Genomic DNA, 27666 nt, shown 5'->3' on the forward strand with positions numbered 1-27666 from the left:
TTGGAACAAGCAAGAGCCTGAACAGCATTCACACTCGGGCCGACAGTAGCACAGACTAGGCTCTTCACCATACTGCATCTCGTCACTCTGAAGTGGAGCATGACGGGTGATTTAGAGCGGAATTTTGCATCCTGTTGATGCTGGGGCTCTCCCTGACGCTCTCGCCGATTCAAGCAAGACGTTTAACAAATAGGCTTTATCCTGGGGATGGTCCATGTTAGGGGATAGTATGCTGTACTTTCTACTGTCATAATCGCTGGAGCATGCGGAACTTCCTCACTAACAAAAACTACCACGGCCCTAGTGGGCCTCCTGATGGTGAAGGATTGTAATGCACGACATGACCCACAGGTTTGCTTCCTATGAGACATATCGCCATTACCATGAATCTTGCGGTCCATGAGAACTTCTCCGGGTTTGTGTGATGAGAGCAATTGGCCAGAACTCTCCATTGAAATCTACTACATTCTATATGTACACACGGTGCCCTTTCTGCTTACCGTTGCCGTAGGTGAGAGTCGCGGTCCGCTTAATGGGCATTGTTCTTGTGATGACCTGGAAGGAATAAGCAACGTTCCAATATTGAAGACTTCGATTGACTGACGAAGATGGAAGTAGTAGTTTTGTGCGTAGCCGAGGAGAGCGAGGGCAGCAATTGCATGGACGAGGGCTGCACACCTCAACCGTTAGCATAAACCGATGCAAATCCGCCACTGAATCCGTTCAGGAAAACTCACGCATGGCAGACACCCTGTTGCCGAAGTATCGATGCTGGTATCGCTGCAACAGGCCCTTCGGCTTCGGCTCGGGGGCGGGTCCTCGGGGTAGCTTCTCGTAGAAGTTCACGACCTTGTGCATGCGGACAGCATTCGGGGATGCGCCGATAGCCTTCGCTTTTAATCAGCAAATTTCCTGACACCATGGCATTGCCGGACTAGATGGGAGAGGGAGGTGGTTGTGGATGCCGAAGGCTTTTGCGCTCGACCGAGAAAATGGAGGTATTGGATTGGGGAGTATCGGTTCCATCAGGGATAGGTTTCGGATAAGTCTTACATTCGGGGAAGCAACCTGGGAATGCCCATTAGCGATCTGCAGTGGTGCATCAAGGAGAGGGTGAGTTTTACCTTAGGAGGAATCAGGGTCGAGAGACCGCGCTTTTGTATGAAGCTCATCTTGGCGGCTGTCTTTCAATGAGCATCAATTGAATTGCGATTGTGCGTCTGCATGCGATGGGGCAACACACCTGGGCTGGCAAGATGGGCGGGGAGAGTTGGACGTGGAGAAGACATCGTCGAGGATGAGGTTGAAGCTGTTGCGGCTGCGGTGCTTAGTCATGGGGCCGTCCGACCTCACCACCACGACCATTGAACCCAACTCCAAGTTCAGCAACCAGACTTACGATACCACCCACCATGACCTTGTTGCCCAGGTCAATTGGCTCCCGGCTAATACCAGCTGCTGTGCGGCCATCCACAGCCAGGCTCATTGCCCCAAGATACCGCCCATATGCGACCGAACCAAGGCCCAAGACGGGCCCCGGCGATGCTCCCGGTGCAACGGCCGGCGAATCTTCTATGATCCAAACTGAGAGCCCAGGAAATGCAATGGCGAAGCATCAGCCTGACTATAATGTTGCAGTGGACTACCGAACCTCGTACGCTACCCCAAGACTAGCTCTCTGTTGCAGTATCACCTAACCTCGAATACAGGAATTTCTCCCCAATCCCAAAGCGAGTCATGGATGGAAGTGAGCCTGGCGAGTCTGTCGCTGCTGCTGTTCTCTCGGGCGCGCCTGTAGATCTTCAAGCCCGGACTGTGCGGTATGTCTATCGCTCTTGCACTGCCCTGCGACTCATTACCGCACACCTTGTATCGGCACACACTAACCCACATCCTAGAATCTACCGCCCAACCAAAGCTGCAACCCAATCCGGCGACTGGCACTCACACCATTGGCTTATGGACTGGGACCCTCTTCCCAAGGGTCACAGATGGGAGAACCCGCTGATGGGATGGCAATCGTCAGCTGACTTCATGCAAGGACACCGGATACAATTCAAGACAAAGGAGGACGCCATTATCTTTGCGAATAAGCAGGGGTATGAGTACTTCATTCAGGAGCCGAACGAGCGCAAGTTCGTGCCCAAGGCGTATGCGAATAATTTCGTGCATTACCCGAAGAAGTTGAAGATCATCAGGACAAAGTAGATTAGTAAGGACACAGCGCCATTTGTAAATAAAGATCTCGATATGCTTTCTTGTTGCTTTGTTTCTTTCTCCTCCTCTCTTTCGACATCGTGATATAATGATATGCTTCAACTGCTGTGAGAGAGCTGGCACGCAAAAAGGGTGCACGACCCATCCTGTCTTCTTCTTATCTAACGTATTCCCACCTCTGTTTTTCCGCCTCTTCATCTTCTACAAGGATAATGGCTTTTAGCATCCACACAGTTAGGGTCACAACGCTCTCCCACCCTGGAAGCCCAGCCAAGAGACACTGGGTCCTCTATCACTGTTTTGTGCCCTGTCTCCGCACCGATAAATGCTCCCCTACCTCCGCCGCTATATTTTCTTCTGTTGTAACCCACCGCTCGCGTGACAGCCATGAAATTCCTAAAATATCGCACACGCCCACAACCCCTCGATGAACAATCACCAGGCAACCCTCCACAGCATCATCCCTCTATCCACCATACTCTCCCACCACTACCCCCCCTCCAACCCAGTCACCACCCTCTCTAGCCCATAGGTATATAGCCCCTCTGCCTTGTGCTCCAGAATCACCGGGAATTGATCACCACAACACCACACGCCACGATCCAGTCTAGGCGCTACACCAGGCACACCCACAACCACAATCTCAAGCTAAATCTAACCTCCTATTCACTCTATGGCAACCCACGCCTATTCACGCATATTCCATCTCACCACGCGCAATTCGTGCATATCCACCTCTCCAATCCCCAGGTAACCGCTGTCAACGCCGTCCTCCATATCCACCATTCCCGCGCGCGTAGTTAGGGCAGCTCTACGCGCTGCCTCGCTCTCTGACCTCAATTTACGTCCCTCCTTCCACCTCGTCTTCCGCCGTCCAAATGGGCCGCGGAGGCTACGACACCACGAAGCCGAAGCCGGCAACGGCGCAAGAGGTATAAGTATCTTTGAGCCCTTGAAATAACCTCATACACTGATGCGTAGCGGCGTATAGTCGATTGTGAGAGCGGTGACTGCGGAATATGCTGCTGCGGCTTGGAAGGAGGAGATGAAGGATATGAAGTTGCGGGCGGTGGTGGAGGAGTTTAGTGAGTGGTATACGCCCATCACCGCGAAGGCGAGGAAGGAGGAGTGAGGAGGAGCAGCAGGAGGGGGAGAAAGTGAGAAAGAGGAATGTGTTTCCCCTAGCATAGCAAGTAAAGGATTTATCTTCCCTATCCCATTTAACCATCTTCGGACATTGAAAGCAAGTACGGTGCCATATGGACAAAGTAAAGAGTTATGCACACGCTTTCTGGGATCACGGGGGCAGATAATGGGATTCTGAAGGGTGCATGTAATTAGGCGTCAATTCAATGCATTTGCGCTGTCTGGGCTCTCTACGCTACTCCGGTTTTGATGCTGTCGACAATGTGTTTTAGACTTCTGGTTGGTTGACTCCAGTCGTGCCTCTTTAATCCGTCTTCTCGTGTCAACATCCATAGTGTTTCTGCAGCGGCGATGCGGATCTGTGATATTGTTAGTAGAGTTCTTCCAAGTCATAAAGCTATAAGATATCCGGTTCTCTCTAACCGTGGGGCAGGGTGGAACATTTGGGTAGCTTCAAGCTGTGCCTGGGTTTCTGAAATGGCTCATGCCTACTTTAGGAAATGGATGCAAAAGCATGCTCGTCACTTTTAGAGTCGTATCTTTCCTTGTGGCTGGGATAGTACCTAAGCCGCGATAGATGTCCAGCGCAAGATGCAGTTTGTGCATGTGTGTGGATTTGAAATGGGCTTTTTGAGTAAGCGATAGGAGGGTGCGGAAGCTGTCAAGGCTGTTAGGCTAGACTTATGGGGACGAGGAGTAGCGTGCTGATTCTTGTTGGAATGTATTAGAGAGAAGGAGGACTCACTTGAACGAGGTGGGAATCAGGCGGTGCATAACTTGCATGTCGAAGAGGAACACTATGACTTCGAGTAGAGGAATGAGAACTCTTTCTGTTTCTAAGCTTTGCTTCAGCAGGTCAATCAGACAGCTTGCAACACTTATTAAGCTGAATTCCTTATTCCTTCCACTCTCATCCGTCGTGGCTTCATTTGCTGTAGGTAGAACATCAAGAGCATCCAACAGCGCAGCTCTCGAATTTTGAACTACAGACTCCGACCCCATGCCTGCAGAACTGACGAAGCCAAGAAGCACAGCTTCCTTGATAGTGGACGAAGTTGAGGGTTGGAGGATCTTTAACGCGGTCGAAAAGTAGAGGTATGAAGAGACACCCTCGGTGACTCTTTGGATTGCCTTCTCTAAGTGCTCGTGGTTCCCTTGTTCGAGTACGTGGGCGGCTCGAGTGCGGACTTTGTCGAGCTTCTCTAAAGAGAGTCGGAGTACGTCTGCATGTAGCTTCTCCTCTAGGTTTGAACGGCCAAGAAGCCCGGTACTCCAGGCAGTTCCTGTCAAACTGAGAGCCTCGAGGCGGACGAGAGATCCAATGTCGCCTCGTTCGGTGACAGTGTAGTCGTTTAGCGCCATGTGCAACGCATTCGCGATCTGATTCTTTATGTCCTGGTCCAATGGGGGCGAAGCGGTATCCTCTGATAAATGCTTAAGGAGCACTTCTAAAGCTCGTAAAGCTGGAGTCCGAGCGTGAAGGCCAACTGCAGTTGTACATCGAAAGGTAAGAACTTTGACAATACGAACTTGTTGTTCTGTCACAGCACTACTCATGCCGTCTGCTAAGGAACTACCTACTAGAAGTGGATAAGCAGCTCCAAGAGCAATCGCGTAACCCGAGCATCGAAGGCCATTGTACGACGCTTCGCTTTCCAGTTGGGACAACCAGCTACATATGGTTTCTTTAGTCGCAGTGGGAGATGTTGTAGAAAGCAACTTCAAGACTCCTCGCGCACTATCTGGGATGGCTTGGAGGACGGATTCTTCGTAACGATTAAAGCATAGGTTCAGAAGACGTACGATATCCTCTATGGGTATCGATAATGGACGAGACTTCTTTACTTCGTGTTGCGTCATTGTCGCCAGTGCTCCGAGAAGGTTGCAGATAGCCGATGCAGTAAACTCCGGACGGAGAGCTGGAGATGTGAATGACTTCTCGTCTAATTTTAGGGTATCACCAAACAAGTGCCAGAGGTTTGTTAGGTCGATCCGATTAGAGGCGTTGTCTGCCTTACAATTTTGTAAATGCACCTGGGTGACAAGCGCAAAAAGCGACATGAGAAGGCCATGACGCTCTTCAATCTCTCTTGCCTTTAGTGCCTTTAGTTTGGCACAAACATAGTCTGCCATGCGCCGAATATTTGGTGCAGATTGGCCCTTTGATAGCAGACCAACTGCTGATGCTGCGGAGAGACGAGATGGGGCATCTAGGGAGCCAGTCCCACTCCATTCGAGCATATTCTCAAACAGTGCTTCCCAATACATGTGACGCAACTGAGCAGCCTTGACAGCAACTTCGCACATGGCTCTTTCCCGTAGACCAACGGCGTGAAAATCTACTATCTGCACGAGCGAAATGCCTTCTTCCACAGTGTTTGGATGCCTCCCGATGAGTTCTTGTAGAGCAGCGGAAGAGCCTCTTCGGATATTGCCAGATGGATCGAGACATGCGACGACTAGAAGCTCGATGGCGAGCACCTGAGGAACAGACAAGCCCTCATGTCGTTGATGAGAGGCTCGGATTGAGGATGTATCGACAGCCAATAAATCCTGCGTCAAGTAGCGTCGCGATAATGCCCATATTCCAAAACATGCCGCATCTCGAACATTCGTTCCCAGTGATCCCCCTGTGGTTGAACGCTGCTCAAATGCAAGGGCTAGAAGCAACGCGTTAAGGATATCGGGCAGCTGGGTGGTTGAGAGAGCTCTCCGATATAATAGATGAGATAATGTGAGGGTGAGCCCATGCCACCTGAGCGGATTGACGCCACTGAGGTTCCTCTTTGTGCCTTGCCAATACACACTCTCATTCAAAGAGCCGAGAATCGCTTCCACAACCTCACTAGCCATTTCAGCCCCTAGCTTCATGGTAATGACGCTAAGCGCTTTGCTTGCTGCATATCTCACTGGCGTATCGCCGTCGCCAAGGGAGTCGAGAAGAAATTCGATCACTTCTTCCAGGACGGTAGTGGTGTCAAGATCATTTAGAGTAGTGATGGGTTGGAGACAGTGGACAGTGATATTTCGTAAGGTCTTTACAACCAACTTCCGTGCAACGGCAGAGGATCTGACATATTCCAAAGTGGATTGGTTGATAATGCTTTGGCATGATTTATATATTGCGGGAAGGAAAGGACCGATTTCCTCGTTGGTGGCCGAAGTAACTAAGCCAGAGAGGAATGACAGCACGCCAAGACATTTGTGAATATCTGGAGGATCGCCAGAGACATTGGAGAAGAATGACAACGACCATTTGACGAGCGTGTCTAGAAGGCCAAGCTTTTGCATGTCAGGGCGGACACTGAGCCGAACCAGAAGGTTGGCAGCGGCGCTGCGCTCTTTCGTAGCGGACTCAAGACCTTTGGTACAAATAGAGAGGACACGAAGAGTGACCCCTGGGGCCTCAGGAGGGAGATTGATCCCAAGCGCAGTCGAAGTTTCCCGAGAAGATTGCAGAGCGGACATTGAAGCTAGCGGGAATGGCGCGAGCATCAAGTGGGAAAGCCATAGTAAAAGGATATAGCGTTCCTCCCATGGTACAACAAATTGAGACAATGACTCGTCATCATTCCTTGGAAAGTTCTCACCGATCTCGAACTCATGGAGAATCGGCTCCAGGTAACGAGGTTCGTTGTTGAGGAAACCCTTGATGACCTTTTCACCTCTCACTTTGCAGAAAATGTTCAAGATTCGACATATCGCATGAGATGAAGGAACGAAATGCTTCTTAGGCTTAACCTTTGAAGATAAGTGGAGAGACTCGAGATAGGCAGCAACCAGTGGAGGAAGAAAGTTCTTGAGATGAGAGTCAAGGATTTGCGGATCTTCCTGAAAGGGCTCGACCTGAAACTAGGTCAATGAATAAACTTGATGAGATCCTGAGAGGAATACTAAGGTAAAAATTCTTTGTAAGTCGATCTCTCTAACCCGTCGACGGCCTGCATGGGTGGAGTCATGCTCTCGTTTTCGTAGAATTTTGGGAAGAAGGATTTGGAGATCCGACAGCAGTGCAGCTGACGCCCGTTGCAGTTTCAGGTCGTCGTCTTCTGCGGCGTTCATCTTAAATCATATTTAGATGGGAAGCAATGGGGTTTAGATCAGTGTTGGTGGATGTACTTGGCATGCGCGAGTCAGGTGTTCGTCAATTTGGACGCGTAAATACGCGCACATGACTACGCGAAGCACATTCGTTGCTCTGACCTCACTCAACACCACCAAGCCACTCTCGCCGATATCGAGTTCACTGAAGCCCGCCATGGCCGACAATTACAAGGAATATCTGGCCGCAAAGGTCCTTGCCGATGGCAAGCCCGTAAGCCCGCGGTCGAAGAGCGCCATGGAAAACAAACCTCACAATTTCTAGATTACCTACCGAGTCCTCAGTCGCGCTCTCAAGGTCAATGTGAACATCGCGAAGCAGTATGTCGACGTTCAATGTATGTAGACGAACTGATCTGATGAGAGACCAGGATGCTTTATGAATTTCACTCCCAGCAGAACGCGAAGAAGCCAAAATCAGTACATGCAACCTACGTCCTCGCCGGCAAGAAACGAGCACCCGAGCACACCAACGGCGTACATACACAGGATGGAGAGGATTCATTTATGCATAGCTCACCCTATATGAGCTCAATGCCGGAACAGGAACCAACCGTGGAGGAGTTGGTTCCACATACCTCCATCGTGCTGGTCCCGGAAGAGGGGCTTGAGAGTATGTCTGCTGGGGCCCCGAACTTTTGTCGGACGCTAACACTTGGCTATATTAGAATTGAGAGAAGAATTTGAGGACGTCACGTCTACACATGTATACAGCTTGGAGCCAGGCCCGATTGAGGTGCGACGGAGCTTGCCACACAGACTGTCAGCCAACTAATGAGGGCAGAACATGAACCTGCTCTCAATCTGCAATCAAGACATGACAAAAGATTGTGCAGGCGAAAACCCACTAGACAGATGGAAAACCTACGGGTCCATTCACAATCCTTATGTAAAGGCATGGAAGGCCACTTTCGACGTCTCATTTGTTGCGCTAACTTCTCCATAGAGACGAATCGCAAAGTTTGCCCCTGCTCCTGTACCCGCCGCGTCAAAGCCAACTGTCAGTGCGCTGTCTAAGGAAGAGGAAGCAAAACTCCTAGCTAGGAGAGGAAGTGTTTCAGAGGACAATACATCAGCAATGTCGACACCTCAGCCTACTCCAAGTAGTAGTGCTCTGAAGAAATCAAACTCCAGGCCTAACCTTAAGAGGGACAATTCCGACATCTTCAAGTCATTCGCAAAAGCCAAGGCAAAACCGAAAGCAGCGGAGAAGCTAAAGGAGCCAACACCTCCACCTGTTGAAGATGGTACGTTTTTATGTCCGCCTATAGCTCTTCACGCTAAGGTGCTCTCAGAATCAATGGAAGGAATGTCCGAAGACGAAGACGACGACAATGACCCTCCTGAAATTACATTCGACGCAGAAAAGGCAGCATCAGCACGTAGAGCAAGGGCAGAGCGGGAAGAGAAACTACGGAAGATGATGGAGGATGACGACGGCAAGTTGATTTTTCACTAGGACCATGGCTCTGGGCTCTCTAACACTGCACAGATGAAGAGATGCTCGATGCACCACAAGCAGAAGAGAAGGGTTCTCAGGATTCACCTATAGACAAGGAGCCATCAGTGGATACTGCAGAACGGGAGGTTGTGGTGACATCACAAGGAGGAAGACGACGAGGCCGACGGCGTGTGATGAGGAAGAAGAAGGTAAAAGACGAAGAAGACTATCTCGGTACGATACCATTCCGTCATATGTAACATTGCAGACAGCTCTGACCCGCAGTAGTAATTAAGGAAGAAGCGGTCTGGGAGTCTTTCTCGGAAGATGAACCGGAACCCAAGAAACCGAAACCAGTGCCTTCGAAGCCCGCGACGACAGCGAAAGGCAAAAAGACTGGTATGCAAGGCCAGGGTAACATTGCCAGCTTCTTCAAGAAAGCCTGAGTTCTCAAAAGCATCAAACTGCTCTTCAGCATCTCACAAGGACCTCTCGACTGGACTAGATCTCCTGGAAGAAGCTTGCGGCCGGAATGACAGAATTTGATGCTTGTATTCCCTATCCGAGATCATCTAAGGTCTTCCTAGTCTCATCTTTGCAATCTTCGTGGTCTGAACGGTCGCTTTTAGTGGGTAACAATGGGCATCACAACGGCTTAGCGCACACAGGTGGTAATCTGTACCGCAGAATTTCGGAATCATTCTCAATGCATCAACTCAAAATCTAGATCAAGATATCCACTAGGCATTCTTGCGTTTAGCGCTCACTAAGCCTTCTCAAATATGCCCCAAAAACCCTTCGACCACTCACAGCTATACACATATTTCCAATATCCGAAGATGTCCTAATTCGTGTCCATTGCAGGCGATGCATTACCTCACACGCTCTCACACCCGAAACCAACGATAAAAAATGCATCACGCGGAACTTGGCGCAACGCTCTAATCCCTTTCAGCCTTACGCTTGCTGAATCCTTCACTCGAAAATGTACTAAGCAGGCGAGCCTCATCACCAACGTCTTGCACAGATGCCTCACCGCCAAACCCTCCGTCACAGGCACTCACAACTTTTTCTCGTGCACATCAACCCTTGTCCATGCCTCCCTGCTCCGTATCCCCTTGCCTCGCCATTTTAACCAGGCTAGTGGTGCCATAACCTTGTCAAGCGCTTAAGCGGGCCAAGCTAGTCTGTTGCACCAAAACAAAACTCGAGATCTGTGTGTGGCTCTCGACATGGACAAGCCCCTCGACCTGGAATCACAATGCGTGAGTCACAAGCTTTAGGTAGGACAGGTCGGCGACATGGACGACGTTGTGAGCACAGGTGCCAAGTATTTGGTACGTTCCACTTCACTACGTCCGTACTCTTCGTTGCATTTGCGGTTGTCACTCGTGGATAGGTCGAGGTGGTGGCCATTTGCCTGAAGGGGCCAAATACTGGCAACAGGAGATGAGATATGCCGAGGTTCAGTAAAGGGAATACGAGAACTCCGGGACCATGTCCTCAAGGATGCGCGCACGATTGGAGCGAAATCCTCGTGACTTCTGTTAAAGGATTTTGACCCCCAAAAGTAATCAGGTCTGGAATGTGGGGTCGCCCTCCGCCGTTGATCAGTATATTGTCAGCTCCATTTCTAAGTCGTTCGCTCAAGTTCAAACCCTCATGAACAATTCTAGTCTTCCGATGTCAAAGACATCTTCAAACGCGCTACTAATGCAACATCTGATTCATCAGCTACTCCACAGTCTACTGTACAACTACCGTACATCTTCTGTTTGCACCCATGCATTCGAAATGATGAGAAGATTGGTATGATTAAAACGCGAGTTTTGGAGGGCTACTCGCCATCGCTAGATTAAATTAACACACCTGCAGTGGTTGAGCACGCCTATGTTTAGCAGCAGCACCACAGCCGGTTCTCAGCCTTCTCTTCGAGATTGTTGACCGGATCGATTGAAACGGGAGGGATCTTGGGTTTTGTGGTAGTAAGGGGGGCATGGGATGTCTGGATACCTTGTCCTTGCCTGCCTTGCGCAAATTGATTCAGACCGGTGTTGGTTTCTGGACTGTACAAGTATGATACATCAAAGGGTGTTTGAGGTCTGATGACGGTATTGAAATCGGTTGCGTGCTTGCGCGCATTGCTGAGGTGTGTATAGTAGAGCTACCGCGTGTGTGATCGACGTTGGTGGTGTGAACCAGATTCAGGGGGAAGGTTTTTCCTCCAACAGGAACAAGCAACGCGCGTACGAGTAGGAGATTAGTATGGGATAGACGCGACAAGAAAAGCCAACATGCGAGGACGTTTTTGTTGGCGACCACGAGCCGCACGCCGGGCGAGGCTGACTGCTTCAAGCCTTCGCATGTCTGTATTAACGTTCACCATAACAAAGGCAGCAGTATTAAAGAAGCCAGCAGGCTTTGGCGATAGTTCCAAACTTAACAGCACACCTATGCCTGCAAGTCCAAATTGCTTATGAGCAAGGCCGTCACGCTCAACCAAAGGTTCGATACCCTGTCCAATTACATCTCTGCACCACCGGAGTCGATCCAGGAACTCCGACCGACTCGGCCGTGCTCTCCATATCACGATCTCATAACCTTGGGATACCCCTCCATGTCTGAGCCTTCTATGACGCGATTCGAAAGCGGCGATCATCGGCCCCGAAACAGGAAGTTGTCAAAGAATGCTCCCACAAGGCTGTAAAAATAGATGCCGGCAGTTCCTGCGACACTGCCTGGCATGCGACACCGGTTACAAAGGTACACTTCTCCTTCAGTTTTGAAGGACAAAGAGATTCTGCGGGTGAGGTGTCACATCTCCAGAAGGGACTGACTACACACTTGATGCATCTCTCTCATCCACGACTGTAGCAGCTCCACACCCAATTCACTGCCAAGCCGGTTCGACTTCTCGCTTACAGCTGAAGAGCGATCCCGCTCGGGCCGGAAGCCAAAAAGGCTCGGTCCGTTTTGGCGACGGCTCTGCCAAGGTGGCTGAAGGCTCGAAAGCGAACAGCTTGGCCTAGCTAGCCGCTTGTAGTTAACGATAGTTTGTGGCGCTTGGTTCCTCCATAATCAGCAATTCGATGATGTGTGCGGCGTAGTAAAAGCAATGGCGTGATAACCAAAAGACAAAGCAACGACAATGGGATGAGTGAGAGTGTTCTGAATCGAAATTCAGAGTGTAGGCGTCAGATGAGGAGAATCCGCCGGAATGGTGGAAGGGAAAGATAAGAGACCCGTGATTGGCTGGTTAATGGGCTCACCTGGCGTGCAGAAGGAGTCGGGGGTCGTCCGTTGATCAGCACTGATCAGAAGCCAGGGCCAGGAATGAGTGGTTGCAGGGTTCAAAGGCCACGCTAGGTTGCGTGATGAAGGTCGCCGATGCGACCACATTGGGGAGGTTTGGAGCTGAGAGTGTAAGGGATCATTGGGCATGCGAGTAATCACCTTTGAGCCTTAGGTCGCGGCAACGCCGACAGCAGTGTTTCGATATATTGAGCGCGTTGGAAGTCATGAGTTGCCGGAGAGGTTTTGTAAGAGGCACGGTTTTTGTGACTGATAAGCTGCCATATGAGGGTTGAATATCCGTCAAACTTATTATGACCTAGTTAGTCCGATGGGCCGTCTCTTTGGCCGAACAAGTCACGAGTTTCCCAGGTGCAGATGTTCTCATCGTAGAAGTGTGAATCTTTCCGAGTGCGTGCAGCTGCATCTAGATGGATGCAAGACGCGGGTCAAACAAACGCACTTCCACGCGAGATATGTCGCACTGCCTGGCGGCGAAACCTAGGCGTGGTAGATCCAATCTTCGCTACGATTAATTGTCCACGGGCGTTCCAAACCTCCAATACGACTGTATGGGGAAAGAAGACCTAACAAATGCAATTCAGCCTTAATAGTCATCTGTTGAAGCAAGTATTGGGATCTACATGCAAAAGCGGACATTGTAATATTCACCAGTTGCAATTACGGCCACAGTTCTTCCGTTCTCCAGCCGCCATTAGCACGCATGCCCTCATCAAAAGTGTACCTGAATCGACATGCCTTTGCAGGGTCGCTTAAGTCCGTTTGTTCGACGGAATCGGGGACGATGATAACGAGCCGGAAGTTCTTACGAGCCACGGAATCATGGAGATCCTCTACTTTAGCACCCAGCTTGAGGTTCTTCGTATCGTAGGGCTGGTCTTTTGACATGCCAGGAGGAGGCGCACGGAAGGAGCCTTAAAATACTTTCAGGATCAGCTCATCAATGCGGGAAGGGCGTGGTCTACCTTTGATACCCGGAGATTGATTTCCAAATGTTCCTGACAATTCTCTTGTCCATGTCCATTCGTTCAGCTTCGATTCATCGATGACCCTCATTCTCTTGCCCACCTCGCTCTTCACGGTCCTAGCCCCGCTGCTATTTTCTCTGCCTTCAATGTCATCAGCAACGATAAAAGCCCTTCCTTTGACTCTCCACTGTGTGCCTGTCTCTTCAACCCACCAAACAGCCTCGATAGGGCCTCCACCTCCACTTCCTTGAGCTTGCTCGTTACTATCCGCGTGTCCGGCACTCGTCCCAAATATCTGGCCGACCTTCTCCATCCTGACGTCGGTGGTAAATGTTAGGCAGTCGCTTTCATACGCCTTCGGGTTCCTCTCTGCATGATTATGTTTGTTCTCTGGCAATTCCGTCCAGAACCCGCGGAAGATGCAATAGCGTGCTCGGGGGACGTACGGCGTAGGCGAGCCAGCGGGGGCAGCAGCGAGAGTGCTAAGCACAAACTGAGGCTGCTGCATCTTCGAGATGTGCTGGCTGAATAGTGACTTCCATGGCGCTGGGGGGAGCACCGAAGACGATGGGGTCGTTGTCGACATGGTGTTGAGGAGACGAGTGAGGCTGCGGGAGACCCTGTTTGAAGCTATGATTGCTGATGATTGCTTCTGTGACACTATTCTTCTGATTAGTTTGAGAGTTGGGTTAGCTGAGGAATCTGAAGGACTCCGCAAAGTTGAGCGACAAGGCTAGAATTGAGGTGTCGTCATGCATCGATCGAAGGCTGTCGCCAACAATGCACCGTCTCCAATCTCAAGCTCGCTTCAGCTCTTTTCAGCGTCGTCTCTTTTTACAGGCGCGTACGAGCCATACTAGATGTCTCAAAAGACACGGCAAAAGTCAAGGCTCTCCTATTGTGATGAGGCTGCCATCTCGGACCATTTTTCATTCGCTGCGCCTCTGACCTTGGCGCAGGCCGTGTCAACACACGCCACCATCGCGACTCCAGATGAACCGAACATCGTCGCTAAACTTAAACTTCGTGCGATCAAAGCTTCCGTCAATTCTCAAATTACTGGGTGACATCTATTAACGCGTACCGAGCGCGTGATACCCTTTGAGACTCTCAGCTTGCTCCTTCGAACATGGGACAAGAGTATGAAGCCAGTGATATGGTCGCTTTTCGTGAAGAAGAGATGAGCTTTCCCTAATCGAGCGTGAAGGCAAGGAACCCCATGGTGGCATCAAGTCCATTATGCTGCTCCTGTTGGTCTCCGTCATGCAGATTGCTTCAAGGGTTCCCTTTGTGTTTTGCTTTTACCCAGCTCGTTCGTATGCGGCTCACGCCGAGATGAAGATCAAGACACCGGCCTCGCTGTGTTCCATGATGTTCTGCAGCCTGTCCGTTCATCCGCTGTTGACCCTAATTGAAACAGAAAAGGAGGTCATGATTCTCGACGAGCTGGTTGATTTTGGTGAATCTTACCACCAAACTTAGAACATGCCGAAGGGTAATTTGGAACAAAAAGTTTGCATACTGTTGACATTCTCCCAATTCCAGCAAGAGGTCTAAGAGATAGACCCAATATAATTATGTTCCACGATATGTGAAAACGGGCAGTCGAACTAGAAAGCCTCCTGAAGAGACTCCGGACGAATCACGGTTGGCGGCGGAAGACTGGGTCTTTGTAAACCAGCTTTGCCTTTGAACGTGTCCAACCCCGCTGCAGAGATCAGGTGCCTCTACCCAATTGTAGAGATTAATCATGACACAAATTGACTGCGGGGAATGCGACAGGACGGAAATCGAAGACGCATGCTGATGCGAGAGGTGCAAGGCTCGAGTCGGCATCGGGCTGGGGTCCATGCAGCTCGTCTGGAGCAAAGAGGGAAGAGCGCTAATGATTGGCCTGTTTGCAGAAGAAAGCGATGCGAGACGAACATGGCGCCGCTCCCTCCCCTTCTTCCCGCGCCGCCGCCTCTGCTGTTCGCAAAATCGGCCGATTCGCTTTGATATCCCACTCTTGCTAGTGGGATGGCGGCTGTCAATTCAACGCCCCGGCCGCGCGATTTGAACCATCAGGGATCAGGGGATCGCAGAAGCTGGACATTTGTGATGGCAGGCAACCTTGTTTCATCTCTTTGCCCTCCCTCGAGCCAACCAAGTGCAGGGTTTGGGCTTATTTCTTTGCCATCGACGGTGTTGCTCATCCATTAGCAAACTCAGGCTCCAGTGTGCCAACAATACATCGAGCCTCCGCACTGTCAAATCTGTGACCCGTCAGTTAAATAATACTCCCGGAGTTGTGGACGGAGCGCACATGCGCAACAGGCTCAGGCAATAAACAACCGTCAGATTACGCTGCCCGCCAAGACTGCGAAAATACAGTAGTAACGGCGATTCGGCGAGGGGCGGCTGCACGCTGAGGCTAGGCAGGCTTGTCACTCTTGTGGACAGGCCCAGGACATACAACCCCATTCCTCTCCGACATGATTCCTTGCACACCTCACACCTTCTCCACCATTCTCCTCCTGCGTGCACCCATGAGCCTGTGCTCAAACCTCGCCTACCGACAGCCTGCGCTGCTGATCACTTCTCGTACATGATCTCTAACCCTGCCGACAACCTCTCTTAAAGTAATCGCATCGCTCCCGGACGCCTCACTTCTTCCCATTCTGCCCCCTCCAGACCCAATCGCCGTCGACAACCTCCTGCACGATTTGCTCATTCATTGCGACACCGTCTTACTGCCAGCGGCTTCCTCCTTGCTGTGCGCGGCCCTGCACCACCCTCAACGGCCCACTCCCCATCCTGTTCTTAACGGCGCTTCCCCTCCCCCTCCTCAACCCATCCACATTCAGCGACAATGGCAGACATTGAAAAAGCATTTACATTCCTCCAGGATAATATTCCGTCATGGTGTAATAACCTCTCCGAGATAGAGGATAAAGTCACAGGGATGCAAAATGCGATTGCTCGAGTGCCAATGTCTCGACCGTTTCCATTGAGGAAAAAGACGGGATCGGTGGAATCAATAAGAGATTTGGATGCCATACTAGAGGAACCTTGCTCATCGACTGCTGCACAATCATCCCCTCTCGCAAATAGGAAACGAAAGACACCTTCCGCGCTGTCCGGACATGCATCTGGGCCATCCAAGTATCGGACGAGAACTATGATCATTGTCCACTACGACGGCCAGATACAGAAGGCGTTTGAGACACTTGTTCGAAATATCGGCACCGGCCGGAACATGCTCAGAAAAGGGAAAATGGCAGCCAAGATGGAAGCATTGGCAGAGCTGGCAGGATCGGACGACGACGATGACGACGAAGAAGACCCAGTCATGTCAAAGATTGGATATCGACGCCGTGCCGGCTTATCATCATTGCGAGCACGAGCAACAATGCGAGGGATGGGTGGACCCAACGACAACTCCGCCTCGCCCGAGTTGTTTGACACAACGGATAAGGCACTAGAGCAAGCGCAAGGTCTATGTGAGAAAGCGGCTCATCAATCGCTTCGCGACGGTGACTGTCGAAAGGAGCTAAGCGGGGTGAGGAGGTACTTCCAAGAAGTCCTCGAAAAGGCTGCCCAAGAAACAGCTAAGTACAAGGCCCGGAAAGAGCAGGAAGCGGCCACGGAAGGGCTGAGGACTGAGACACCTTCAGCCACGAAGATTGAACCGAAGCCAGCAACCCCGACTGTCCAATCGATACCTCCGGTGCCCGCCACATCGTCAAAGACCACTGACATCGAGGTCGATGATGACGACGATGACGATCTTGACTTCGTTATGCCCCCGATACGGTTGACATCTCGAGCATAAGCCCTTGTTCTCCCTGGTCTTCTTTTTGCGTTCAAGCGATTTTATCATTTACCTCTATCAGGTCGGCGTTCTGGAGGCATGGTTGGGCGGGAAAGGAACTGTTGGAGGCTGACGAACTCACGCAAGCTATGAACACAATATCTGCATATCAGCACAGCATTAGCCGCATTTCGAACACAACAAAACCTCTTACATACCCTATTCAAAACTATTCGTCCAAAAGTATGGATATCTGGAACTTGGAATTTTGGGATCTGGATCTTGGGCTGGATTCACAACTACGGTCGCTATCTTGGTCTTTAGCTCCACAGCATTATAATTACTTTCACTTGCTAACATTCAATCTATAAGTTACTTTACCGTCTTGTGTCGAACGAAAATGATGACTACGAATCTACTCACAAAGCTCTATCTCGTCCCCCGGTTATAATCCGCCCAACAGTAGATGCCATCAATGAGCACCTAACCACAGGTTTATAGTGAACGAAGAAATGTTGCGCCAGACTAATAGTATCCAAAGTGTCTTAGCTTTTCCTGTTCACCCTATGGTAATATCTTATCTTAGAGAAAAACGTGTGTCTCACCACCTAGCTCATCGTTCCTTCCTCGACTTCCAATTCCCACTACAGAACCACGGATTATTATGACACGTGATTCCGCGCCACACACAGTGGCGACTTCTCCATCAAGTCACTGGACTTTCACCTTTCACCTCGCCTGACCTCGCATCCCCGCAACCGCCTCACACAATCTTTATTTGACGAGAAAACTGGAGTAGCTACTCTCGCCATGCCACCTCCGCTCAGCGATTACGAAAGTGATGAGGATTGGGGCGTCCACACAACGGAGGTGACCAATGTCAAGGTCTGTTATTTACCATGGAACAAAGTTGACAGCGTCCACTGAACGCTTCTTCAGAGCTTGAGTCCGTCTAAGCAACAACCTGTAGAGCTTTGCCACAAGCAAAAAGGATTGGTGAAGCTCAAGGGTCCGTCGGACGCGATAGCCAAAGACGAGCTGAAAAGACCCAAGGCGAGTTCAATCGTGTCATATAGTGACAAGCTACTCACAAAACTTAGCTGATGGTACCTAAGGGCAGGAAGAGGTCTGCCGCCCTTGCTGGGATCGATCCAGAGAACATCATCCCGATATCAGGCGATAACCAAAGCGAAGTGGTGGGATTCAAAGACGCCCCACTAACGTCTTCCATCCCAACGTCATCATACAAGACACGAGCGCAGGTGAACGGTACTCAACGCAGTGAGCTTTGCTACGACCAAAAGTATCATCCAATGGACGACTTCGTTCAGCCCAAGAGAGCTGCAAAGCTGAGGTCCATGTATGGTGAAGACACGTTTCTATCAGACATAATGAGTGCTTCTTCTAAGTTCAGCGACGGAAATCACACGGATTCCGACGCCAGAGTTGAGGAGCACCTAAAGAAGGGCAAAAGCAAGAAGTTACCATTTCCACAATCCTCGCAACCAACCCGACACTCCTCTCGCCAGGTGAACCTAGATGCCACCTACAGCATGAGCACTCATCCGCAGGTAAGTATATCCGCGATTATGTAATGTCTTAGAAACGTTTCTGCCTTGCCGTCTTTGCCTTGCTGCCTCTGCCTTGCCGCGCGCCGTCTGTGGGCGCACAACTGATTCCCCTAGGACTCCGACTTAAAGCGAATCGAGAAGGATGAACAAGTGCAACAGCCAAGTTACGGGTGCCTCATTATCTCTACTGGCGATAGGAAGGAGGAACAGGAACAATACCAGCTAAGTACCTCCGCTACGATTGTCGCTAAGTCCTAGTATTGATTTCACTAGGCCATCGAAGCCAAAACGCACAAGCGCCACAGTGCCATTATTAGTGGAAGTGATAAAGATGCAGAGCACTCCCAAGTAAGTGCCTCCGCTGTAATGCTTTCTTAAGTTAAATGTTGGTTCACCAGACCATTGAGACGGCGGATAAGGAGAAGCATCGCAAAGACAGTGGTAACCTGATGGGCTTGACTGTGATCCCACATACAGAGGACCAGTTTGGTTCTGAGACCTCGAACCCGCCCACCCGCCAACAGTCTCCAGCCGATACCTCAAGGTCCACACAGCAGTCATTCAGTGTCAGTAGGCAACAGAACTCCGATGCGGCAGCTCCGAGGGGTTCTACTCGTGCGTCGTTTCCAGCCCACCTGACGCCCTCCAAATTCGTTTCTCCCCACTCAAAATTGGACGAGCGTCTCTCAACTCGCGATAGAAAGCGGGCGAAAGCACCCAAAGGATTCCCGATCTATGTAGAGCCCGTTCAAGCCCAACTTACAGCAGAAGCTTCTGCCCCGCCTCCGATCGACTACCCCGATGACAACTACAAGGAGAACCAAATGGAAGGGTCAAGCGAAGACGAAGATGCATCTTCTAACGAATTCACTGATGAGCCTACCTCGAACCTCCCGCAGCCCCAGTGGACGGAAGACCTTAGTGAGCATGACGCCAGAAGACTAGGTCTCTTGCACGGATCCGACATTGATTCCGTCCTCAGTGATCGTTCCTCAGGGGTTGCTGGTATTGCCGGCCCTGACTACTCGGATGTTGAAGGTCTTCAACTGCGCAGGAGGAGTCAGCAACTCGATATTGTGAGCATCGAAGAGCGCGACTGGATTCAGTATTGAGACGACGAACAGCTCTGTGTTGCCACATCAAAACACCAAAACTTCTCAACCCCAACCTTTGAACCGACGCTAAGCTCTTATTATTGCACGGCGCTTTCCTGGCCACAATGCATAACGAGGAGCGCGGTATTTACACCAGCCTGTTGGCCTGCTTCTCGTTCCATATGTTAACCCCATAATCTGACGTCATAGATCCGTTTTCTGCATTTCCCCTTGCGTCTCTCAAGTGCGCATTTCTGAACAGGCGTCTGAGGATGCAATTTGTCTGAAAATGTGGTTTTCGTGGAGTAGCAAAGCACCTGTCGTTGCTAAGCCACCCTCATCTTTGCCAAGGTTCGTTCTCCCCCATAGCCGCCCGGCCCCTTTACCCTTGCACGTTTCAACTGCACATCTTGCCTGGCATAGCCGCCGATAGCGTTCCTGCTAATTGGTCAATGGTATGTCGGAGGAAAGTATTCTAGGAGTGTGTGGTTAATAAAATGAGTGGAAAGGCGCCCTGCATGCGGCACAGGTTTGGACATGCGACGCTGCAAGATGGATGTATTTAGCAACCACTTCAGGCGCTCTGCGGAATATATGAACAGGCGGATCTCCACCTTGGCCCTAAGTCATTCTCATCGTGATTTCTTGCAACCTAGGTGATGAATGATGGGTGAAGAAATAAGGAAACACAGAGCTGGAGAAAAGAAAAAGGATGGAAGTCCAATATGGAAAATCGTCGGTGCCGTCATCGCAGCCACTTGCATGGTGGCTGCTGTCATTACTCTCGGAATCTTAGGCTCGAGGATGAGGAAAAACAGCAGAAATAGTAGCTCATCTTTCGGCGACAATCAAAACCAACAGACGAACACGACAGCATTCTCGAGCACGATATCATCCTCTTCAATTCCAACTACTCAGACCACTTTCTCGACGATAACACGAACGGGAATTGTAGGAAATAGCACTTCCAGTACAAAAGAGGAGCCGCGTACACTTGTTGGAAGAGAAACTCGTACGCTTCTCCTCTCCATCCCATCCGCACAACTACATCCCGTCCTTCCTTCCTCACATCCTCCTCCTCTCTTTCCTCATCTCCTTCCTCCGTTGCTGCCTATAACGCTAACGTATCCCCGCAGCACAGTCCTTTCGCGCGCATTTTGCGCGCTCGCATCCAGTCGAAGGTTCTGATAGACCGAGTCCGGATATGATTATCATCGGTGTAGTGTCTGTATGTATTGTGGTACTGGTTGTAGGGCTGTTGGCTTCGAGGTGGTGTTATATGAGACGGAAGAAGAGATTGGAGAGGGAGGTAGAGGAGAGGAGGAGGAAGGAGGGGTTGGAGAGGTGGGGGATGGGCGGAATGGTCGGGGGGTTTGTTAAAGAGCCTAGGTAGGTAGGAGTAGGAGGGCAGGGCAGGAGGTGGAGAGGGGGGAATTATGCGATTACGGATGGATGAAGGGATGTCAGGTCCGAATCGTGGAATTAGGAAATAAGAGTTTCCGTCTAGTAGATCTTTCTACGATGTATGTACAATATGTACTAAGAACTATTTAGACCCTCTTTCAGGGACTGTATGTATAAGGCTCCTTTTCGAGCATGAGAATATTCATAACGCCGCCATCATGCATGCATGTGAATCGTAACCACGCCTCTCGTCGTGTCCTTGCTAAACGTTAAGCATCGAGGCTCAGTGTTCCGTCCTCAGAGATACATCAACCTTTCTGGTCCTTCCGTACACGCGGGATCTATTTACTGACTCTGCGCCTGCTCTTGAAGGAAACTGCTCGCATCTATATCCAACAATAAATAGTGAACACTTTAACCCTGTCAAAAAAAGGTAATAGCTCCGCTGTGCGTTGACTCTTCCTTCTCTTTCTTTTAACTCACACTCCTAATCGCATCCACGAGTGGCTGATAGAACTTATCGGCAAGTTTCTGATTCCCCTTATCGTTGGGGTGCTCGCCATCAACGGTGTCAGTCGTTACATTGAACCCTGTGAAATTATCGACGACGACAATGGATGATTCCTTGGTTGATTTTGTGGGCGCCCACTGCACGATGGCTTTGTTGAGGTCGATGATGCCTTGTTGGGCCCCTGCAAATTTGGACGGGTCGATAGGGATTAGTTGGGAGACCTGGGAGATTGGTTAGAATGGGATGAGCTGATGGCTGGTGTAGGGAATTATGACTGATCACATGATGATGAGGAATTACCCTGGGAAGAGGTGCTTTGACTTACGATGATCTTCATGGAGGGTTTGCTAGCGCGCATCTGGTCCACGAGCGTCGAATACGCTCTCATGATGTCAGTAATCGACTTCTTCTGAATAACATCGTTTGTGCCAAGATGGATCATCATCACATCTGGCTTTGCGGCATTCAGCCAGCCCGGGAGTTGGTTATCGGTAACGATCCCTGTAGCTTGGAATCCGGCATGGCCTTCGTTCTCTCCATCATACGGAAAGCCGCAGTCCGGAGCCTTGTTAGAGCCGACGAAGTCCGTGTTGGTGATGCCGGCTCCTTGGAGCTTCTTCCATAGCACAGCTCGCCAACAACCCTGGATAAAGTCAGCATAAGTTGGGGGTGAAGTAGGATGATGGTGGGGTGAGGTAAGGTTAAGCATTGTGTATGGGGCTGGGTGAAGGAGTATAGAAGGATCATACCGGTGCGCCGACAATTGAGGCTCCAAAGGGCATTATTTTGACAGTGACAGCGGCGGCTTGGCTGGCCAGGCCGAGGAAGCCAAGGGCAGCGAGTGGATTGAGCTTGACCATCGTTGCCAAAAAGCCTGAACAATTCTGAGAAGTTGTTAAGGCTGGGTTGGTTAAGCAGAATCGAGGGCGTCGTATCAGTAGGAAATTGAAAAACCGGTGTGGGATTCTCAGTGGTTATATATTAGATTTAGAAGAGGCAAGATGAATCGAGCGTGAATGATATGCGGGCGTTGCTAAACGAGGTACCCAGAGAACTGTGACCTCAGGATATGTGAATCAAGAAACGCTCGCGCACAACTAACCTTATTATTTCCGGGACATCTTAAGGAACCGGCCGGCAGTGCAACCCCATTTAAAGACCTCACTAACCTGCGTACTTACTCGGTCAAGGCTGTCCTCATCACACATAAGCTGGGGCTGGCTATGCCTGGCCATCTAACATGATGTGTGCCTAGGACCTTACTCCTCATCGGGTCGCATGAGGCCGACAAGGAAAAAGCCCTCATGTCAACTTGGGCAAATGAGAATAGGAAAGTGTCATCAGTGTTCTAGATAGCCCTGTATATTCCGCGAGTTAAAACAAATTGACGGCAATGGAAGTTTACTCTAGCGACAAGGATTGGTCCCCGCTTGGTACACTTCACCCGGGACTAATGGAGAACGTTACAAGACTGAGAAGAAACTCTCGAAGTAGCATAATCAGCAGGGAATTGCGGATCCGTAAAGCATTGGCGAGGCTGCTTGAACTATTCTCCGGCTGGGATGGACTGAATTTGGAAGGTGACTTGAAGAGATATGGCGCGTGCCATGTGGGAAATATTGCTTTGAGAAAAAGGATTGCGGTCGTCAGGACATAATTGACCAGGGCACAGGAGGGGCAAGCGACTAGGACAGATCATCTGAAGTCCTCCAGAACACAGCGCATCACTTGCGTCTCTCACACATACCTTGTGCTCTTCCTAACGCCATCAGATCGCCCAATTGCTCAATTCAGCGATGTCTAGGCCAGCCACGATGTCGCTGGTCTGCCGGCAGAGGCCGGCTCAGGAATCCTTCTAGCGTGTGGGCTACCCACGGTTGTCGAAGCCTCCGGAAACACACAGTATTGAGTTAGTTTCGTCAATCATTGACTGTGTTTCAACCCACGTTCGCGTACTCAGCCCTGTGAAGCGAGGACGAAGAACGGAGGCGACTTCCGTAAGACGCGGCTGATGCCAGCGTGTCTGAGATGATCGCAGCCACCGAGTTGGAGGGAACTCAAAGGAAAACGCAAGCCACGCATGGCGGAGCTGGAATCAAGAAGAAAGGCTCTAGGCTTCCTGGGATTTAAGCCATTTTCAGGCTAGCCGTTGAAGGTCCAGGTCATTCACGAACCTTTGAAGATGACCGCATCCAACTTCGAGGAATCAGGCGACGAAAGTTGGAGGCGCTGCGCCATGCTTTCGACTGTCGGGTCAAGCTCGAGGACAGGGCGCATTGGTGAGTTCACTCGTGAGATTATTGGGAGGAGGAAGAAACATCCTGATCAATTCTGATGCATGAAAAAATGGTAAGTGTTTTCAGGCGGCACTTTGAAGCTGGGGAGAAACTCTCCACGTGATCTGCACCCTGCAATCTAACGTAGTATGCAAGACCATCCGCGGAGGTTGAAACACTTGTGCTTCAAGCATCTCGAACAAAACAACATTTGAGACACAAACGCTGGTGCATGTTCCTAGTTGTACCGGACCATCTTCAATTCTAATTCCATTTCCATATTCTACTATGAAATCCTTCAGCTTGCGTGGGCAGCCTTAACGTCTTCTGCTTCGATCTGGACATCCGCGATTGATCGAAGCAAGTTGAAATGTAGAAACTAGGATTAGATGCCAAAACCCAGCGTTCTATCCCAGCAAGCGTCTGAAACAAGAAAAAGTTATACAAATACCATCTCGTGAACAAAGTGAGCTTACGGTGCCGTCTAGGCTGTCTCGCCCTCTCCTAGATGCAAAAAGCAGTTAACCAGAGCTTTAAAAGATTTGCGTGTATGCGTAACAAGCTTGACTTTTATCAGGACTGCGTACAGACAATTCCCGGAGTGGTATATAGTGGAAGACACACTAGGAGGACCAAATACAATTGATTTTTGCAGTATCCTAGCAAGAGGCCTTGGAAGTAGAAGGCACACGTGTAGGATTCTTGAGCCAGCGAGGAGTGGTGTTAGAATTCTGACCAGCTTTAGCACAAGGGAGGGACAGGCCTAAGCGTCAACAGTGCAGGATGTAGACCAGCTCAGGCAAGTTATGACGCTAAAAACGCAGCAGGAAGAATGAATGTTAAGCCTTTGTGCCTTATTTAGGAAGAAGCCAGGAATCCAGAAGCTATGCAGATGTAAAAGGCAGGTGCTGATAAATATTATGCAAACATGTCATGTAAAAGGAATCAGGAATTAGGAAATAACATAATACGCTCCAAGATAGTCAAGAGGGGTAAATAAATGCCAAGCAATACACTAATCAGGAGCTAATAGGACTACAATACTTGTCCTGGTACAGCGGACACAGGATGCCCCTTTAAGTACATTGTCCTGCTTAGTCTTCTATTGGTTTTTGGACTAGACTCCAGTATTGTTAGCCTAAGGATCGGTGGAATTTCTCTGGAGTTTGGTGAGCTTTTCCAGTAGTTCGGTTACCCACGCTTTTTGTGTTATTTTGGTTTTGGTTTCTTTGAGTGCAGAATGGTCGGGTTTGAGGGTACAAGACTCGATATGATAGTAAAATGCTCTGTTTGGGTGTATAGTCCTCAATTGTGATTACCCAATGCTTAGTTTTAGTCTCTTCGAGTGTAGAACGCTCTAGTTGCGAGCGTCTAGTGCTCGGTTTTGAGAGGCCAACGCTCAACTTCGAATGTAGAGTCCTCGATTGTGAGTGCAGTGTGTTCAGTCTTAGTTTGTTGAGTGACGAGTGCCGAGTGCTCAGTTTTGGTATCTTTGAGTGCAGTCTCCCTCTAATAGGAGAGGTGACAAGAAGAGCAAGTGCGTAGCTTGAGCAATATATCTTAGTAAGAAACTTGTAAGGCTTAACACTATTCCAATATCGTATCGCAAGCGGTGATAGTACTATGCCTAGGCAAATAGATACAATGTCTGTACTCTCTAGCCCAACTGACAGAGAAACCGTGACAGGGGGGGGGGGGCTGCTTAGCTGTAGCAACAGATCTTGGCATGGAATTTGCTTGGCAGAGGATGTTCTAGTAGTGCAGCGCGAGCGATGGGAGTACACTATTGCCAAATGCCATAAGAGAAGGATGCAGCAGCAAGACGCTTTCGGCTTCGGCTAGGATTAGGGAAGAGGGGTGAGTGGAGCTAGCTGAACATTAATTAGCCATTGATGGGATCTTAAAATTTGTATTGATAGATTGTAGAGCATCACAGCCACACAGGGAGACACAACATAGGGTTTGTAAAATCAGGATGGTATTCCAACTCCAATGCCGCCCCAAGGCAGCTAGGTCCCAGCACTTGGTTCCTAGCTAGGTGGCTATGCAAGGCAAAACCGTGCCAATGTGTGTAGGAAAATGGGGTATTTAGCGCCAGTGCTATGCAGTCGTTACATCGTAATGGGGGAAATGGGGCGCTGCGGGTTCTTCAGAATGAGACGCAGCTTAAGGACCTTTCGCTCAGGTACCTCAATTGAGGGAATGGGCTCTGGCGATGATGCAGGAGTCTCCGCACGGGAGACACGAAGCTTCAGGGTCTGCTCACGCTTCTCTTTGTATGCCTTGAGGACGTTGTTGAAGTCTGACTTTTGCTCGGGCTGAGGCTCAGGACGCTTGTGGCTGAGGCGGTGATAGCGACGCTTAGTCGGGAGGCGGTCGGCAATGTCATCATCGTCGTCGCGCTCAGAGCTCTGAGACGACATTGTAATGCGAGTGACCGGCTCGGATTGTGGGCGGGCACGATTCTGCGTAGTCGGAACCGTGACGTGGATATGAGGCGGGCCGGTGCGTGGGCCATTGATCTTACGGACGGAAGAGTAGTGCTCCCAGCTCTGCGACGTTGTCAGCTCGTGTAATCGGGAGGTGAGGCTGTGGTGGCGGGGTAAACTTACGTGGTAGGCGATGTTGAGGACTGGACGCACATCAGCCTTGCTGGTTGGGCCAGCGGTGGCAGCCTTGGGAGATATGCTGTCAGAATTGGTGGAGGTATCCGTGGTGGAAGAGAGAGAGTCATGGTCAGTAGCCTCGCTAGCGGAGTCGACGCCAGAGTCATCGCTACTGAAACTGCTGAGACTGCCGTCATTGAGGCGTACGACATCCATGCGGGGTGAGAAGGTGTAGTTGAAGCTCGATTGCCAGACACGGACATGAACATTGAAGGCTGACGCGAAGGCAACTACTTCCATGTTATCGGCCCATTCGCCAGGCTGTCCCATCTTCAGGAGGTGAACCTCAAACCGCTTCCTGATCTCATCATCGGACGGAATGCTGTTGTTGACGGTCGGAACAGGTGTGTTCTTGCGCTTTGGGTTGCGTCGAACAGGGTTCACCGAGAGGTATTGGCTGTAGACGTCCGAATTGAGACGCATGTGCTCGATCGTCGCGTTGCGGAGAGCCCGGTGGGCATCCTGGTGACCGTACATCTGGTCAGAGAGGGCATTGAATAGGCAATTTCCTAGCTCAAGTCAGAAAAAGGTCAGGAGTGAAATCAGGCAGCGAAAACTTACCGTCTCCGCGAATGTCGCTTGCATACAGGCCATTGTCGGCCAACTGCGGGAATTCCTCCGGGGATTTGGTACGAGAACGACGTGTGGAGACCATGTTGACGGTTGCAAGTCGCGATGGAGCAAGGGGATCGGGATGTGAGTGAGTGTCGAACGTTGGGAGAGAAGAGTGTGGAGGACATGGGGGAGAACGGATGAGAGGGGTGGTCATGGGAAGAAAAATTCAATCCAGGCAGCTGGGTCGGTCATGAAGCGTTTGCTAATTCTTCTCCTTCACCTCTCCCATGGGTGGTGATGAGTGAAGGTGGTGTTGAAGACAAACTCCTGGCCAGCCGACGAGGAGCGGGCCAATCGCAGCCCGGGAAGCACTACGCTAGCCCTGTTCCGGACTGTCAGTAACCCAGATCCCACCACAAAAGATTGGTGCAAGGTGGGAGAAGAGAAAAGTGTATTCAGAGCAGCTCGTGAATATGTGACAATATTAAGGACAATTGCAGAAATTGAAAATTCGGTGCGACGTACCTCGGTCGCGGCAATGATGTCACGAAGAGAGGAAGGAAGGAGCCTCTGGCCCGCCCGACGCCGGCGAGCTCGCCAAAAGAACAGGT

At 50.4% G+C, this 27666-nt stretch overlaps 11 protein-coding genes across 11 annotated transcripts; 6 read left to right on the plus strand and 5 right to left on the minus strand.

Moving 5' to 3' along the window:
- Positions 1 to 222: 222 nt before the first annotated feature.
- Positions 223 to 1276, minus strand: BDR25DRAFT_301994 (uncharacterized protein). The gene is made up of 6 exons (XM_033689702.1): positions 1244 to 1276; positions 1125 to 1180; positions 1054 to 1068; positions 738 to 888; positions 605 to 670; positions 223 to 555 (listed from the first exon to the last, which is right to left on the minus strand). The coding sequence occupies exons 2-6, from the start codon at positions 1170 to 1172 to the stop codon at positions 530 to 532; spliced, it is 306 nt and encodes a 101-aa protein (XP_033550776.1). The 5' UTR covers positions 1173 to 1180; positions 1244 to 1276; the 3' UTR covers positions 223 to 529.
- Positions 1277 to 1389: 113 nt separating this feature from the next.
- On the plus strand, positions 1390 to 2270 carry BDR25DRAFT_282061 (NADH-ubiquinone oxidoreductase-like protein 21 kDa subunit). The gene is made up of 3 exons (XM_033687937.1): positions 1390 to 1654; positions 1710 to 1820; positions 1899 to 2270. The coding sequence occupies exons 1-3, from the start codon at positions 1413 to 1415 to the stop codon at positions 2206 to 2208; spliced, it is 663 nt and encodes a 220-aa protein (XP_033550777.1). The 5' UTR covers positions 1390 to 1412; the 3' UTR covers positions 2209 to 2270.
- Positions 2271 to 3593: 1323 nt separating this feature from the next.
- Positions 3594 to 7426, minus strand: BDR25DRAFT_282062 (uncharacterized protein; the record flags this gene model as incomplete). The annotated part of the gene is made up of 4 exons (XM_033687938.1): positions 3594 to 3722; positions 3856 to 4021; positions 4109 to 7209; positions 7258 to 7426. Coding segments are annotated over 4 exons (3565 nt in total), but the record flags the coding sequence as incomplete, so codon positions are not given.
- Positions 7427 to 7567: 141 nt separating this feature from the next.
- BDR25DRAFT_332677 (uncharacterized protein) lies at positions 7568 to 9567 on the plus strand. Its single transcript, XM_033692771.1, has 8 exons — positions 7568 to 7678; positions 7730 to 7785; positions 7836 to 8077; positions 8133 to 8200; positions 8249 to 8353; positions 8411 to 8846; positions 8957 to 9139; positions 9194 to 9567. Exons 1-8 carry the CDS (start codon positions 7622 to 7624, stop codon positions 9349 to 9351), a joined length of 1305 nt encoding a protein of 434 aa, XP_033550779.1. The 5' UTR covers positions 7568 to 7621; the 3' UTR covers positions 9352 to 9567.
- Positions 9568 to 12806: 3239 nt separating this feature from the next.
- BDR25DRAFT_302000 (uncharacterized protein) lies at positions 12807 to 14017 on the minus strand. The gene is made up of 2 exons (XM_033689703.1): positions 13183 to 14017; positions 12807 to 13131 (listed from the first exon to the last, which is right to left on the minus strand). The coding sequence occupies exons 1-2, from the start codon at positions 13769 to 13771 to the stop codon at positions 12878 to 12880; spliced, it is 843 nt and encodes a 280-aa protein (XP_033550780.1). The 5' UTR covers positions 13772 to 14017; the 3' UTR covers positions 12807 to 12877.
- A 321-nt stretch (positions 14018 to 14338) lies between these two features.
- BDR25DRAFT_126286 (uncharacterized protein) lies at positions 14339 to 14714 on the plus strand. The gene has a single exon (XM_033683774.1). It carries the CDS (start codon positions 14425 to 14427, stop codon positions 14665 to 14667), a length of 243 nt encoding a protein of 80 aa, XP_033550781.1. The 5' UTR covers positions 14339 to 14424; the 3' UTR covers positions 14668 to 14714.
- A 925-nt stretch (positions 14715 to 15639) lies between these two features.
- BDR25DRAFT_302001 (uncharacterized protein) lies at positions 15640 to 17361 on the plus strand. The gene has a single exon (XM_033689704.1). It carries the CDS (start codon positions 16037 to 16039, stop codon positions 16997 to 16999), a length of 963 nt encoding a protein of 320 aa, XP_033550782.1. The 5' UTR covers positions 15640 to 16036; the 3' UTR covers positions 17000 to 17361.
- A 427-nt stretch (positions 17362 to 17788) lies between these two features.
- On the plus strand, positions 17789 to 20035 carry BDR25DRAFT_341170 (uncharacterized protein; the record flags this gene model as incomplete). The annotated part of the gene is made up of 4 exons (XM_033693584.1): positions 17789 to 17863; positions 18079 to 18549; positions 18823 to 18897; positions 18948 to 20035. The coding sequence occupies 4 exons, from the start codon at positions 17789 to 17791 to the stop codon at positions 19659 to 19661; spliced, it is 1335 nt and encodes a 444-aa protein (XP_033550783.1). The 3' UTR covers positions 19662 to 20035.
- A 228-nt stretch (positions 20036 to 20263) lies between these two features.
- Positions 20264 to 20939, plus strand: BDR25DRAFT_302003 (uncharacterized protein). Its single transcript, XM_033689705.1, has one exon. It carries the CDS (start codon positions 20310 to 20312, stop codon positions 20829 to 20831), a length of 522 nt encoding a protein of 173 aa, XP_033550784.1. The 5' UTR covers positions 20264 to 20309; the 3' UTR covers positions 20832 to 20939.
- A 420-nt stretch (positions 20940 to 21359) lies between these two features.
- Positions 21360 to 22793, minus strand: BDR25DRAFT_126369 (SGNH hydrolase). Its single transcript, XM_033683775.1, has 4 exons — positions 22661 to 22793; positions 22308 to 22442; positions 21884 to 22201; positions 21360 to 21779 (listed from the first exon to the last, which is right to left on the minus strand). The coding sequence occupies exons 2-4, from the start codon at positions 22416 to 22418 to the stop codon at positions 21522 to 21524; spliced, it is 687 nt and encodes a 228-aa protein (XP_033550785.1). The 5' UTR covers positions 22419 to 22442; positions 22661 to 22793; the 3' UTR covers positions 21360 to 21521.
- Positions 22794 to 25945: 3152 nt separating this feature from the next.
- On the minus strand, positions 25946 to 27155 carry BDR25DRAFT_312108 (cysteine proteinase; the record flags this gene model as incomplete). Its single annotated transcript, XM_033691280.1, has 3 exons — positions 25946 to 26386; positions 26447 to 27009; positions 27062 to 27155. 3 exons carry the CDS (start codon positions 27153 to 27155, stop codon positions 25946 to 25948), a joined length of 1098 nt encoding a protein of 365 aa, XP_033550786.1.
- Positions 27156 to 27666: the final 511 nt, after the last annotated feature.

This window comes from Lindgomyces ingoldianus (genome assembly GCF_010093535.1).
Source record: "Lindgomyces ingoldianus strain ATCC 200398 unplaced genomic scaffold BDR25scaffold_8, whole genome shotgun sequence".
Classification (NCBI taxonomy): Eukaryota; Fungi; Ascomycota; class Dothideomycetes; order Pleosporales; family Lindgomycetaceae; genus Lindgomyces; species Lindgomyces ingoldianus.